Source organism: Rhincodon typus, chromosome 33, assembly GCF_021869965.1.
Source record: "Rhincodon typus isolate 14 chromosome 33, sRhiTyp1.1, whole genome shotgun sequence".
Taxonomy (NCBI): Eukaryota; Metazoa; Chordata; class Chondrichthyes; order Orectolobiformes; family Rhincodontidae; genus Rhincodon; species Rhincodon typus.
The window spans coordinates 2834854-2849566 of NC_063364.1; the positions used below are offsets into that span (position 1 = coordinate 2834854).

Here is a 14713-nt window from a genome sequence, read left to right on the forward strand (position 1 = left end):
GGGACTATAAGGCTGGAGGCGGTGGAGGGAAGGTCACCGGAAGCCATGAGGTCATAGACAGTGTGGGAGACGGTAGCTTGATGGGCCACAGTGGGGTCATGGTCAAGGGGGAGGTAGAACGTGGTGTTGGAGAGTTGGCATTCAGCCTCTGTGACAGAGGTCTGTCTTCATGACTAACACCACCCCGTCTTTGTCAGCAGGTTTGATAGTTAGCAACGAAAAGGTGGGTAAGAGGCCGGCAGGGGGTGTCCAAGAGGAGGAGGAAGGTTGGAGGCAGGATCAGGTGTCCCGGGAGGGTGGTTGGGAGTCTTTATCGAAGGAGGAGGCACGGAGGCAGAAGCAATGGAAGAAGAGTTCCATGTCATGGCAGGCATGAAACTCGTTGAGGTGGGGGTGGAATGACACGAACATGAGCCCTTTACTGAGGACAGAATATTTGGCCTCAGAGATTTCAAGGTCAGGGAGAATGGTGAATATGCAGCAAGGTTCAAAATAATTCCTGGTTGGCTGTGTAACATAAAGAAAATTAAAGCCCTTTCCATTTCTATCTGTTCCTCCAAACTACAACATATATCTGAAAAGTGCATGTTGCCATAGCAGCAGGGACTCTGAGTGAACGGTAATTACCGCATATTTTGTGTGGCCATGTGTAACAGGTAATAGGCTTCTAATGCTTATCAAGATAGAACCATACTTTTGACAAGTATTTTGTACGAGTATCTTTGCCCATAATTTGCAGAAGGTCAGAAGTCACGTGGCACTAAGTTATAGTCCAACAGGTTTATTTGAAATCACAAGCTTTTAGAGTGCTGCTCCTTCGTTTGGTGAAGAGTTATGGTAAAAGGGCAGGAGAATGACACCAAATCAAGATCCTCTTCGACAATGGCCAGAACAGCTTTATTTGCAATATAACAATTCTGTAAGGCATCAGTAACTTAATTTAATACCAAAAAGAAAACTTGAAGGTAGCCAATCCTCTCATGGCATCCCAGACGGTTTAGCCACGCCATAAAAGTGACAGCTGTGAGGCTCTAATAACGTAAGCAACAGTCGAAGTTTACACACAAAACACAGGCTATAATACCTTCTACAGCTGGCTTGCAGCAGCAGTGCTGCACTGACCTTACTCTCCCAGGGGCTTTGATTGACAGGAGCAAAGTTTCTCGTGCCGGTGATGACGCGGCGGCCCCACCCGGCAGCCAATGGGAGGCACCGCGCCGTGTGTGACGTCAGGGGCAGGCTGAGCCGGCCGCTTTGTCCGTGTAAACAGGCCCAGGGAGGCCAGGCCTAGCCCAGCCGAGCCGGCGGACACAGGCCGCTCGCTCTTTGCCCTTTTTTTCCCGTTATTTTAATTTCGGAGGTAGGTCACCGCTGCCGCGAGATTTAAGGGGAGTTCTGCCTAATCAGTATTCCCCCCACTTGCGGTGAGGAGATGTACTAGCCACCGCGGGTTTGCGGCCTCGTCAGGCAATTCCCCTCACCCCGCCCACAGCTAAAGGGATTGATGTTGTGCCCTACCTGTACTTGCTTTATTTTATAACTATTATTCTTGCTCCCCTTCACTCAGGCCTCGCACGCCCTCCACTTGAACCCCGTACCGACAGAGGAAGCGCCAAGAGGGGACGCGGCCAGTTAAAGGGGCGGGGCCCGTATCGATCTGATTGACATCGCCGTAAGCCAATGGGAAGTGGGCGTGTCCGGTTTGGCGGCCGTGATTGACAACATCGCGGGGAGGCCGTGTCCAATCAGGTTGGGCGTAGGGGCGGGGCTTCCGGCTGGCTGCCTGAACGGTGGTGGGATCAGGTTTCTGTGGTCCGGGCAGTGTTTGCTGCCAGGGCACGGGAGCGGAAAAAGGCCATTGAAAGGGGGGAGGGAAGAAAGAGGAGGAGGAAAAGCCCGGTTTGATGTCGAGGGATATCCTGTTCATTCACCGAACTTTTAAAAGATGAGTCGGGAGGGGGCCGGGTTTATCGGTGACTTCTGGGGCGAGGCAGTTGCCATGGTGAGAAGGCGCGGGTGGGTGGGGCTAAATTGCCCTCTTCCCCCGGAACCTGCTACTGGGCGGTGGTGTCATGTACAGCACCAATCGTCCAACTCCTGAGCCTTGTCATTAGTATATTGTAAGTAAAGAGATTCAAATTTGTTTTTTTTTTTTCGTTTTTTTTTAAAAAAAGCGTAAAGCCCGTGTAGTGTCTTTAATAGAAAAATCTCAAGGAGCCTGGCTACATCGAAACGATGACATGTTGTAAGAAAAAATTTACTTTCTACACTTGATACTGTACAATTTGTCAACAACGTTTAAGGACCTAATTCCTATAATCAGCTAGTGTAGCCTTTTTCTTTTAAAATAGCCAATAACTCTGACTAATTTAACTCCTATAATAGTTTTGCATTTCTCTTCCTCTTTAAATTATATTTTCTTCATTAAATATCTTTGTCTCCAAATCATGAAAGTTAGTTCCCATTTTCCCAGGCTAAAAGGCTGGATGAACATGGCAATCTGGTACAGAGCAATAAAGGCCCATTAGACTGAAACCAGAGATTGCCGGGGCATCAGAAGCTGACATGACAAAGGCCTGCCAAGCTCAGTCAGCCCTGCAATATCCTCCTTGCTAATTTGCCAGAACCGGGAGAGCTGTCCCTCAAACTGGTCGAACCACATCATTCTGTAATTTCTACAGACTGTCAGTAAGGTAGCACTCAATTTGTAAGAGCAACCCATTCCTGATTATATTCTTATCCACCAGAAATGTTATATAATCAAGACCAAGGCTCTGGGAATTCTCAACGTTGATATATTATTGCAATAGCTTGAACTTGGGCAAGGAAACCTAAAAGAGAATGTTGTAAACACAAAACACAGGCACAGTAACCCTGCCAATGGTAACCAGTGACATCTGTAAATTGATGCTTCACCTCAATGCTGTGCCTGTGGCCTTCGGGGTGTGGAGGGGGTGGACAGCTTGCAGGTGGAAGGGCCTATGTGTAGGTGCTGTGGGAAAGGCAGTTAGTGTTGAGGACTCACCAAAGAGTGGACCAGGGTGCACAGAGGGAGCAATACCTTTGCACTTCTGAAAAAGGTACTATGCTGGAAGTGGATGTTTATTTAGTGTGACAACTGATGAGTTGGGAAGGGAAAGGGAGAAAGATGACGTGGGCAATGGAATGTAAGGTTTGAGGGCTTCATCCTGGAGGAACGTCCTTGGTTGGGTGGAAAAGGATGAAGTCAGAAACACTGATGGAGTCAGACAAGTATGACAGAAAATCTGGAAGAATGGAGCATTGGGTAAGTTGTGGATTTGCATCAGAAGAGAGAAGATTATGGGAGGAAAAATGTTTGAGAAAGCAAGAAATACATACTATGGGGCAAGAACAGATTGGAATAGTTGGTTTATTCCAGAAGCAGTGTGTGATCCTACAAGTAATGGTTGATCAAAGCTCTGTTGAATCCGATCACAACTTGTAGTGGCTAGTTAAGCAACTGTTGAGAGAGGGAGGCTGTATGAGCAGCTTAGATGGAAGAGCCTGATGTGTGAATGCAAAATATCAAGAGAACTGTTTGCAACTAACTTCAACCAGAAGTACCAAGAAATTATCCATCTACCCATCCTGAGATCCTTGGTATCACAAATGCTAGTCTTCAGCCAGTTGAATATAATGTAAGTCATGTCAAATAATAGCTGAGTGCACTAGATCCACTAGACCTGTGGGACCTGGCAACAATCCAGGTGTAGTATTGTGTTAATTCCCAGAACTAAAAAGTGATGGTCTAGTCATTCATTCTTGGGACATAAATATGTACCTGGTAATCCTGTAGTGGGACATTTGCTCTATGGTGTTTTTTTTTTTGAAAAGGTTAAAAAGTTTTCTTGCAGTAAAAGGGTTAAAGGGTTAAGCACTTACATTGTGCCTTTCCTTTAGCAATATTATTAACATTAAAAATTAACACACAAATACATGGAGCTGCAAAAGAGTTTGGGGTAGGTGAATAGTAAAGAAGCTTAGGGAGTAATTCCAGAGTATAGGGGCTGTGGAGCTGAAGGCACAGTCATCAATGCTGGTACAGTTCAAATCAGGGATATGCAAGAAGCCACATTGTGAGCATTGATCTGAAGCATTATTTTTGATGCTTTTTCTATAGTTGCTACTTGACCTGCTGAGTATACCCAACATCAACAGTATTTTACTTCAGTCATTTGGGAAAATATAGTTATCCAGTTATCCATTTTGAAATGCATGGGTTGCCCCCAGTAGTAGCAATGCAATGAACCTCTTTTTGCTCTTAAAGGAAGCTCTGATAATGAAACTAGGCAAGGTTACAGGTCGGTTGTGTTAGATAGCCACACTTGGAGCTCTTGTTATTTCAGGAGACTGCATAGCATATCTGACATAGAAACAGGCTGGCCTAATCAACAAGCCCATGCTGGTGTTATGCTCCAAGTAAACTTCCTCCCTTTCCTCATCTATATCTCCCATTGTACTCCTCTAATCCCTTCTCCCTCAGTTGCTTGTCTAAATTCCCCTTAGATGCTTCCAAACTATTCAATTCAACCACTCCCCTGGCAATGAATCCCACAATGAAAAAAGTTTCTTTTGAATTCCCTATTTTATGTTTTGGTGAATAATTTCATTTTGGTAGCCCCAGGTTGCAGTATGCAGTTCTCTGTTTCCTCTTACAATGTCCTTGTATCCACTTTATCAAAACATTTCAGAATTTAAAGGTAGTAGTTCATTTTCAGCCCTTTTTTTTCCTTCAAAGTAACAGAAACTGGTCGTTCAATCTTTTCCTGATCTGTGTATCAATGCATTTGTGGTATCATTTTTAATCTTTTTTGCATCTTCTCTAGTGTCTGCATACCCTTTTCATAATATGTCAAGTAGAATGATAATGCAGTACCATTATAAATTTGATCTAACCAAGGTTCAGTACAAGTTGAGCGTAACTTCTTTCTTTGCAATGTTATTTCTCGAGAAATAAACCTGATTTTTTTTAAACATCACCTTACTCGAATTGCAGCTTTGTGATTGCTCAATTTTGAGCTTACAGAAAAGTACTTGTGCATCTATTGTTTTCCTTCATATTTCTCCCATTTTCTGTCTTCAGTATTTTGTGATCAAAATAATTTGTGGTTCTGTGAAGATTTGGATGAAGTGAACCCATTTGTAGGAAATTACCTGAAGTAGCTTAGTTAATTAACTGTGGATCTGGTATTTTCACTGTTTTTCTCCACATTGGGTAAAGTGTTGCAGTGGGTGTGGCTTGCTGAAGTGACATCACATTGACTGACAGCTGATCTTGTGCTGACGAAACAATAAGTATTACGGTAAACCTGGGGGTGGGGGAAACCTGTATCCAGTCAGGGATACAAATTATGCAAAAATCAAGAAATTGAGGTATATGCTGATCTTTAAACTCATTTTAATGAGCAAGTTGTTTGGTAGAAAAGTTTTAATCCGAGGGTGAATTTCTAGCCTAAAATCCTGCCACAGACTTCTAGAATTAATCTAGCATACCTGAAATCTTCAGTGAAAAGAGTAACTTATTTTCCTCTTTCTTTGAACGTATTTAACATTGAACTATTTGTGCAGTGATTTAGTAGGTGACGTGTGCTTAAACTGAGTTCAGATCTCCAGGATTGGTAAAATTGTCTGTCACAGTTTCTTTTGATTTTCAGTAATGATGACATGCTGTTTGTCAAGTAATGGTTGTTCTTTACTTTGATTACTCCAATGGACTTAATTCTTGTTAGGATTCTTTCTTTTCAGCTTGGTTTTTCTGCATTTTCACCTATGCAGGGAGAGAAATGTGTTCAGTTCACATGCTTTGGTTGCCTGTACATATTTGTAACAAACTCTATTTGAGCTAATCTGAGGGCTGTTGTCAGGCAGTCTTTCCTTAACTCAATGACTCTTGGTGCCACTCTATCTCAAAGAAACAACCTCACTGCTCCAAAGATCAGGTATTATCTTTCACAAGTCAAATCTGCACTACCCGGTTCTCCCCCCATCAAGTTGCAAAACTCAGTATTTCAAGTACATAATGATCTACAACTTCCATTCCAGTTTATAGTCTAAAAAGGAAAAAAAGTAGTCCCTTGCACTAGAACATAGATGACTACAAATTATCAGACTATAAATTTCAACTTTCTAAAATTTTAAATTGTTCTACAGTATAATGGTTCTGAAAAGGTTAATGTTGGAGACTGTACAAGGACTTGGGTCATCAAGACTTGGGTGAAGAAAAGGCAGAAGAGCTTAGAATCTGTTGGAGTGAAAATATATTTGGATCCTTTCATATGTCTAACTTACTGATGTTCCTTTGTACATGTTTTCTATGAGGCAATAAACCACATGAGTGGGTTTTGTAGTGCAATGGTAATGCCCCTCTCTCTTAACCAGAAGAAGTTGGTTCAAGTCACAGCTACCCCAGAGATGTCATGTCCAAACAGGTTGATTTTAAAATAACATGAAACAGTTTCACAATATTAAAGGACATTATCTTTCAATGAAAACAAGTTGTTTTACAGTTAATTCATTTTCCTCTGCCACTGTAAGCCAAGTAGGCCCTTATTAAACCAGTGAAGGAAATAGGATTGAGGCAGAAAAATACCCTAGCTATAATCTGGTGGTTGGCATCACAAAATATACAAGAAAAACACGGTAAAGTAAAGCAAACTAATTGACATCCCTAGACTATCTTAGCATTGAAGCTGTGGGAAGATGCCCCGTTTGAGTTGCTGATCCACATGTGCTAACTGTAATATTTGTCACTGATTGTATAACTAGTGTAATCAATTGAATGCTTTCATTTACTCCTTCAGTGAAAGCTGAAAGTTTTTCTAAATTTTTTTTACTTAGAAATTGAATTCTCCCTCTTATTCTGTACTATCCCTTTTAGAAATTTGTAGATTAATGTGTAAATTACTAAATATATGAACTCCATGACACAGTAACGATAAGTTATTTTGTGGAAATATCTGTCCTCTCCCTGTTTCTCTTTGTTCCATTTCTCCCACTTGCAGAGCAAGACTTAAATGTAGAGATAGTAGGAACTCAGATGCTGGAGAATCTGAGATAACAAGGTGTAGAGCTGGATGAACACAGCAGGCCAAGCAGCATCAGAGGGGCAGGAAGGCTGACGTTTCGGGCGGAGACCCTTCTTCAGAAATTTTTCCCGAAACATCAGACTTCCTGCTCCTCTGCTGCTTGGCCTGCTGTGTTCATCCAGCTCTACACCTTGTTATCTAAGACTTAAATGTACCTGTTTTGTGACGTTAAGTACCTTGGTTACCTTAGTCACTTTTTTTTTAAATCCTTTACTGGTGTTGTACTCTCCCAGTTATTTTACAATAACGCTGATTTTTTTTTTTTTGGAAGAAAAAAGTTATGAATTTAAGGCAACAACGCAGTGTGATCCTATTTGTTCAGATCAGTAAAACTCTGGACCACAAATGATGAAAGCTTGGTTCCTTTCTAAGATGAATCAAGCCTAGTAGATATCACAGACCTAGCCAAAGGTGTGGAAATAAGCATTCCGGCTGCTCTAGCCACATCTTAGAAAATATTTTTTTCACAGGCACACTATATAGTTAAACATATTTCACCTGTGTATATTAACAAACATCTACATGCAATTTCCATGGAAGTAAAGCACGTGATAATAAAAGCAATAGCACAGTGCTGCTACCATTGCTCATTATTTTACCAAAATATGTATGTATACCATCATGCAGTGAATTTTGTGTGCAAACCTATGTTCAGGTTTATTACTCTTACCTAATTTGAAATGCCATTAGATATATCTGCCAATCAGCAAATCACCAGTGTTTTAGTATGCTTAATACTCAGCAAAGAGTTAAGACCTCGACAAACAAGGAAGATTTTAATTGTATCGTGGCAACACATTGTTCTGCAAACACTAATTTGAAAGCCATTTTTTTCCTAATGTTCTTTCCAAACTGAATTTTGCATAGAGGTCAGTACAGCCTATGACACTATTGCATTTCTGGGTTTGCAACTGTCATATCTTGTGACTGTGACTCTTAAAAGTCTCTAACTTTCTCTTGCAAGGTCTGTTGGAGGAACATGGCTCAAGAAACCAATCAGACTCAAGTGCCTATGCTGTGTACCACTGGCTGTGGATTTTATGGGAACCCACGAACGAATGGCATGTGTTCGGTTTGCTATAAAGATTTTCTTCAAAGGCAAAACAATAATGGCAGAATAAGTCCTGGTAAATATCTTACTAAATAAACATGCAATCTATAATTGAAGTTGATCTTTCTTTGTTAACGTGCCATAAATTGTTTGATTGCCTGTGAAATGTAGCTTACACTAGAATTGTTTTCTGTTTAAAGCCACTCTGGGAGTGAGAGAGAGATTTTGTTTTGAATTTGAAAACTAATGCCACTTCGTAGAATTCAGTTTCCTCCTGAGGTGCTGGCTATTGATTTTCAGTATTTTAAGATTTGTGATATGGCCTGGTACTAAGCAGTCATGCAAGTCTTTAGAGTCTCAAGGTAATACGTGGTTTTATTTGATTTTGTCTGCAGTCCCCTTTTAGGGAGTGATCTGATTGGTCTCTACTTAATTAATGTGCAAGTAATCTACCTTGTATGCTTTCAAATTGAATTTTTTTAATTGCATTTAAAAATACTGGAATCCATCAGAACATGGTGCTGCTAATCTGTGAAAACAATTTTGCTGTATTATTGTGTATTTTTTGCACTGCGTTGTAACTATGTAGTCTTATCAAACAAAGTATAATGTTCCCAGCAGGGAACAAAAGCCTCCAACCTATTTATCTATGAAACTGGAATAATTTTAAGTGTTTAATCTTTCATCAGCTGATAGCTTATAAATGAATTCTTCAGTTAAAATGTGATATTTGCACTAGAGATCACTAAATAGGTTGAACCTATGGAATTACTTGGGCAATTGCATTCAGGCAAGTTTTGGGAAGTGTGGAGCTTTGTGGAATGAGGGGTATCTTTTCCTTAAAACTCTTGTCTCTTTCTACGTCTGTTTTGAATTGCTTTTTAAAAAGGTGCATGTCCTTAAGTATCCTACATATCAAACAATTCATGTTTATTTTTGCATGATTTCTATAAGTCCTAATGATTTGTCTTATGAATTTGATAAAATATGTTTGCTTTCTTTACTGTATTTAAGTAAGACTTCCTGTATGTTCATGTTGCACCATCATTGCAAGGTACCAAATCATGGTGTATCATCTTTTTATCCATGAAGGACATTACTGTTACCAGGCTTTTCTCAACTGTCATGATTCAGGGCTCCTGCTTGTGCATACTCATCAGTAAGACCCCCTCTGTTAAAGAGCAATTATGACAACATTTGTATTCTGGGTATGTCATGGCTCCTTCTATGTGCCAGTGGTTTGGTGGGAATTGCCCTGATGAGCTTAAACTTGACTGGAACAGAGAAGCTAATGTTGGTTGGGTCATCGAGTTGTTTTCATTTTATTTCACATTTTGTTCTCTGCCTAAAGTGTTTTGAAATTGAATCCATTGACTCTGATTACTTTGTGTACTCTAATTTGAGCCAAACTTAAATTATGAATGTCACTAGTAAATTGTAAAGCCATACTTTGAGATTGTGATCCATGTTCAATCCCCAAATGTGAGATAGAGTTCATCACAACTTGCAGTGTGTCTTCAGTACATTGTAGAAAAACAGTTTGCGATGCAGGAAATCAATCCAATAGAAATAGCGAAACCACTATATTACTTGCTACTTTTGTATTTGGTGAGCAGCTTTCTCAGTCGCCATATATGTCCCTGCAATATCCTCAAACATTTATTTGTACCCACTAACTGCTTCAAATCTTAAACTATTTTTGTTTTTTAAATATCTTGCTATATAATTTTACTATTTATAGAGTCGCAAGAGCCATACAGAATAGAAATAAACCTTTCGGTCCCGTGTTGTCTATGCTGATCAGGTTTCCCAAACTAAACTAGTCCCCGTTTGCCTGCATTTGGTCCATATCCCCCTGTATCTTTTCCTATTCAGCATGCATGTACCACTTCCTCTGGCAGTCCATTCCAGTTACGAGCCAATTTGTCCTGCTATTTTTTTGGCTGTACCGTCAGTGTTAACTTTCTGATGTTTGTTGAAATAAAGATAAAAAGCTTTTCTATTTTGTATTAATAACGTTTTTTAAAAATCTAACAATGACCAGACAATTAGTCTTTGTGATCTGGCTTTATGGATAAATGTTGACTGGGTGCTGGGAAGATCTCTGAGTATTCTTTGAGTAGACCTGTGATATCTTTGCATACACTTGAGAGGAAAAGTGGAATCATGAGTTAGGGTCACATTGAAAGATGGGCACTTCAGGCAGCGCAGCACTCCCTCTGTAATCCAATGGAAGTGTCAGTCTGTATTATATGCTCAAACCTCGAGTAATGTGTAGCCTTCTGAATCAGAGGTCAGAATGCAGTAACTGAATCACACTGATACCAATCATGTAACCTTCCAACTGCCCTTATTCACAATTAGTGTGAAGACTAGAAACTCCCATAGCAATGCTAAATAAACAACCTTCATAAAATGCATATTTTATTGTACATTGTACAATTCATTTTTTTCCTCATGCAGTGTCTCCCAATTTGAACAGTTTAACTGAAGTGTATCCTGTTCACTGTACAGAAGAGAATCTCCCAGAAATACCATCATCATTCTCTTCTTCCTCCACTTCAGGCCAATCAAGGTATGTAAACAACTTCTGGAAAATTGATGTAAAATTTAAAGCTCTGCTTTAGGCACAACAAGAAATGTCAGAACTGAGCTGTTTTTGCATAAATCAAAAACTATAATCAAGTATATTTATTAGTGACCAATAATATACTTTCATAACTAGCAGGTCTACCTGTTAACAACCTTAAAATGTTAACTTATTCTTAAAAACTAGCAAAGGCTTAGTTACTTGATTCAAAGACAACTGTGTACAATTACTGGTTTCTATTGGTCCTATTCTGTTCTTTTCTAGCTGAAAAGAGCAGATATTGTAGTCGATTTTATATTCGGTTACAGGCGACAAGTGTGACAAGGATTGATGTAGCATTGCAAGTAATAAAGTTAATGTAATAATATAACCTGTTCAGCGGCATTGTCTCTGGAATTATTTTATTGTATAATTTAAAACATCTCGCCTCTGAATTGAATGCTTTTGAAATACTCCACTAGCTCAGTGCACAAATCCCATTTCAATAATATGATTTTAAATACAATTTCTATTACTGTGTAGATTTATTTTATGTCCTGAATAATGGTACAAACATTTTTGGCATGTGTTTGATGTCTTGATCAAAAACTGATGAGAATTGTTGTTTTGATTTAAAATTAGTCAGTTCTGCTATGGAAAAACTTGTGAAGTTTATTCTCACCAAGACCTGTGCCACAGATTAGCAATGTCATTTAAAAAGAACAAAGAAACAGATCAAGCACAAGTTTATTTCTAGAAGGATAGAATTGAAGATTAAGGAAATTTGCTAAACCTATCAAGCCTTGTCTAGACCACACTTGGATTATTATGTGCAGTTCTGGTTGTCCTATTAGAAATAGGGTATAGAGCATGCAGAGGAGATTAACAAGAAAGATGTTAGAAATGTGAAGTAATACATGTTGGGAAAGGATGAACAGGCTTTTGTTCTATTTTCTCTTTTTTTTTTAAAAAAAGACACTAAAGGGTAATCTGATAGAGGTTTTTAAGAAAGAATGAACAGAGAATGTTAACTCTGGGAAGAGTGTAACTCTAGGCCATCAATATCAGGTGGTTCCCAAAAATTCCAATACAGGATTCCAGAAGAATCTTTCCCTAAAGAATGGCAAGAAAGTAGAGTTCACTGATATTGAATGACTTTGAAATGTATAGTCTAGGTGCATTTAGAAAAGCTTGGTAAGTAAATGAGGCAGAAGAATAAATGGTTATAGTTATGGATTTTGATGAAGAAAAATGAAGCATAAACTTTGACTTGTTGGACCAAATGGCCTGTTTCTATGCCATTATGCCATCTGATCTTAAGAATTATTTCACACAACCAATCTAAGTTGGTGTGGTTTCCAAGGCTGTATATAACTTTTAATACCGTATCCATCATCGGGCCAACCAGGGTAACTGAGAATGGCAAAGGAAAACAAGAGCACTGGTTTTCACAAACTGGAGTGGAAAGTGAGGTTGAAGATCTATAACATTTGCAAGTTATCATCCTTCTGTTGAGTGGGTTACTAGGGCGAAGATTAGATTTGCTGAAAACAAGAAAAGCCACAGCTGAAAATTTCAGGAACAGAATGCAAATCAGAAATCTTTGAAGGTTTACTGTGTGGATTTCTTTAAATCTATTACCAATAGAAGGCATTTGTCTTTGTTCCTGCTTTCACCCCTTACAGTTTGATCTATTTAGCCTTAAGAATGAATATTTTCAACAAGGAGATATCTATGTTGGGCCTCAACTGCTTTCTGCGGCAGAGAATTCCACAGGCTCACCATTCTGGGTGAAGAAATTTCTTCTCCTCTGTCCTAAATGACACACCCTGTATCTTTTAGTCTGTGACTGCTTCCTCTACACCCACACGCCCCCCCTGCCACCTAACCACCTCCACTCCAGTTCTGGACTCATTGGGAGTGCAGAAGGGAGCACCGCAGAGAGTGGAAAAAAAACCAAAGAACTGTGGATGGTTGAAATCAGAAACACCTCTGGAGAGGAAGCAGCATTAACGTTTTGGATCCAGTGACCTCTCTTGAGAACCAAGCATCTTACGCACTGCAAAGACTAGAATGGAGATTTTTAATTTACTGGATTACTAGACCAGATTTTTTTTTTTTTTTTTTTTTTTTTTTTGAAAAAAGTCTGTTTGCAATCTAGCACAATAAGATTGCACAATGAGAAATGATTAATTAACGATGCCCAATCTAGAATAGCCTGTTCACTGGTCCCTTAATATATTGGGTTTAAAAAAACTATCACCTGCGATAGGGTTATCAGGCTCTCAGAAATCCTCCTCCAAAATACTATTGCAAGTTTGGTTTGTCCAATTTGTATATAAATCGTAGTCACTCATCATTACAGTTGTACCTCTATTGCATGTATCTCTGATTTCTTGTTTAATCCCTTTCCTTATGTCTTCACTACTATTTGGGGGAGGATGGACAATCCCAACCACACTTTATGCTCCTAGTATTTCTTACCTCCTCCAACAGATTCAATGTCCTGATTTTCCGAGCCAGTATCTTTCCTTGGTATTGCATTGATAGCCTCCTTCACTTGCAGTGCTACTCCACAACTTTCCTTTTTGTCTGTCATTCCCAAATAGTTCCCATCATTGATCATCCTGCAACCATGTCTTTGAAATCACAACTGTGTCATAACCATTTATATCTACTTATGTTATTAATGTATGTACCTAATTGCAAGCACTCCGTGTATTAAAGCACAAAGACTTCAGATCTATTTGGATCTATCTATCTTGTTAGTCATCTTAGCATTATTTTGCACTGTGACCCTATTTGTTTATCACTTGATTTTTCTGTCTTCAGTTTTGACTCCTGACCATTCTGTCTCTTGGCCTTTTACTTTTATCCTTATTTCTGCTGCCTCTCTGTCTGCTCAGATTCCTGCAACTTTGCCATTCTAGTTTGAGCCCTTCCCAACAGCACTAGCCAACACTCTAACTCCCCCAAAATCACTGACCGTGGATATTGCCTGGGTAAATTCTGATGAAACCAAAACATTAACTGTTTCTCGAGACTCTGCCGCACATTTAGGATTTTCTGTTTTTATTTCAAATTTCTAGTATCTGCGTAAGTTTGTATTTGTGATATTATAAAGTGCTTGGGTTTGATTGCAAGGGAGAGAAATAGTCATTGTTCAATTCAATATAGAATGTATGGATTAATTGTATACTTTTGGAAGAGTGGACAAATAGAAACCAGTAACATTTACAGCCAGTGGATGAGTGTCTGGGTCCCATGTCCTTAAGTGATTTTGTAATGGCAAATGCACACCGGGTTGGAATCTTTAAATTTGGTGTCAAAAGAAGTTTGGAAAAAAATAGTAATTTACCATAAGTATTCATAAACCTCTAAGGTTAATTAATGACTAAAATTAATTTTCTTTCACTTCTATCTTCTGCTTTTGAAATTCATAGAACCTTCCACTTTGTTCCGTCCTGCAGCTGAATTGGTATTTTAACAACCATACCTGTTGGCACTCAATGATAAAAAAGATGCTGCTGGTTTAGAGCTTTATCTTGAGCACAGGTTCTTGTGTTCTACTTTCCAGTTAATGAACATTGCCACGTCAGTCAATTCTACTGCAATTGCCCCTTATTCCAGATCTCTGTGGGAAGTTTAAAAAATAAAATTTAGCCAATAGAATAACTACACATTTTTGCCTCTATGGAATCGTTTCAAGAGCCAAACTATTCTGTTATCCAGTATTTTTCTCTTGTGAACAACTTGAGTTTTATAATTTGCATTGGTTTTGTGTCCTTAGCTGTGGTTCTCATCAGTTTAAAGACTATAGTGTTCACAAACAGATGTCTGTTGGTTGAAATTCTTTACTCTAGATTTTAGTGGAGGTGTTGGATCAGTTTAAACATGTCATCTCTTCTAAAAAAGCAGAGTAAAGCATTTCTTGCTAACATGTTCATAGATCAGTGCCCCTGAGTGTTATCTTATGGCCACTGGTCA

General features: G+C 39.2%; 1 protein-coding gene across 9 annotated transcripts in view; it reads left to right on the forward strand.

Annotated features, from left to right (window-relative positions):
- The first annotated feature begins 879 nt into the window (after nt 1-879).
- The window catches only part of zfand6 (zinc finger, AN1-type domain 6), a 45102-nt gene continuing 31268 nt past the window's right edge, over nt 880-14713 (forward strand). For 2 of the 9 annotated variants that reach the window (XM_048615843.1, XM_048615848.1), the window contains exons 1-5: nt 880-1360; nt 1568-1672; nt 2175-2245; nt 8071-8233; nt 10621-10732. In XM_048615843.1, coding sequence (XP_048471800.1) covers nt 8086-8233; nt 10621-10732 — 260 coding nt within the window. In that variant the 5' untranslated portion in view covers nt 880-1360; nt 1568-1672; nt 2175-2245; nt 8071-8085. Of the gene's footprint in view, nt 1361-1567; nt 1750-1807; nt 2121-2174; nt 2246-8070; nt 8234-10620; nt 10733-14713 lie in introns of those variants that run through there. The other 7 variants (XM_048615842.1, XM_048615847.1, XM_048615846.1 and 4 more) reach the window with 5 other exon arrangements.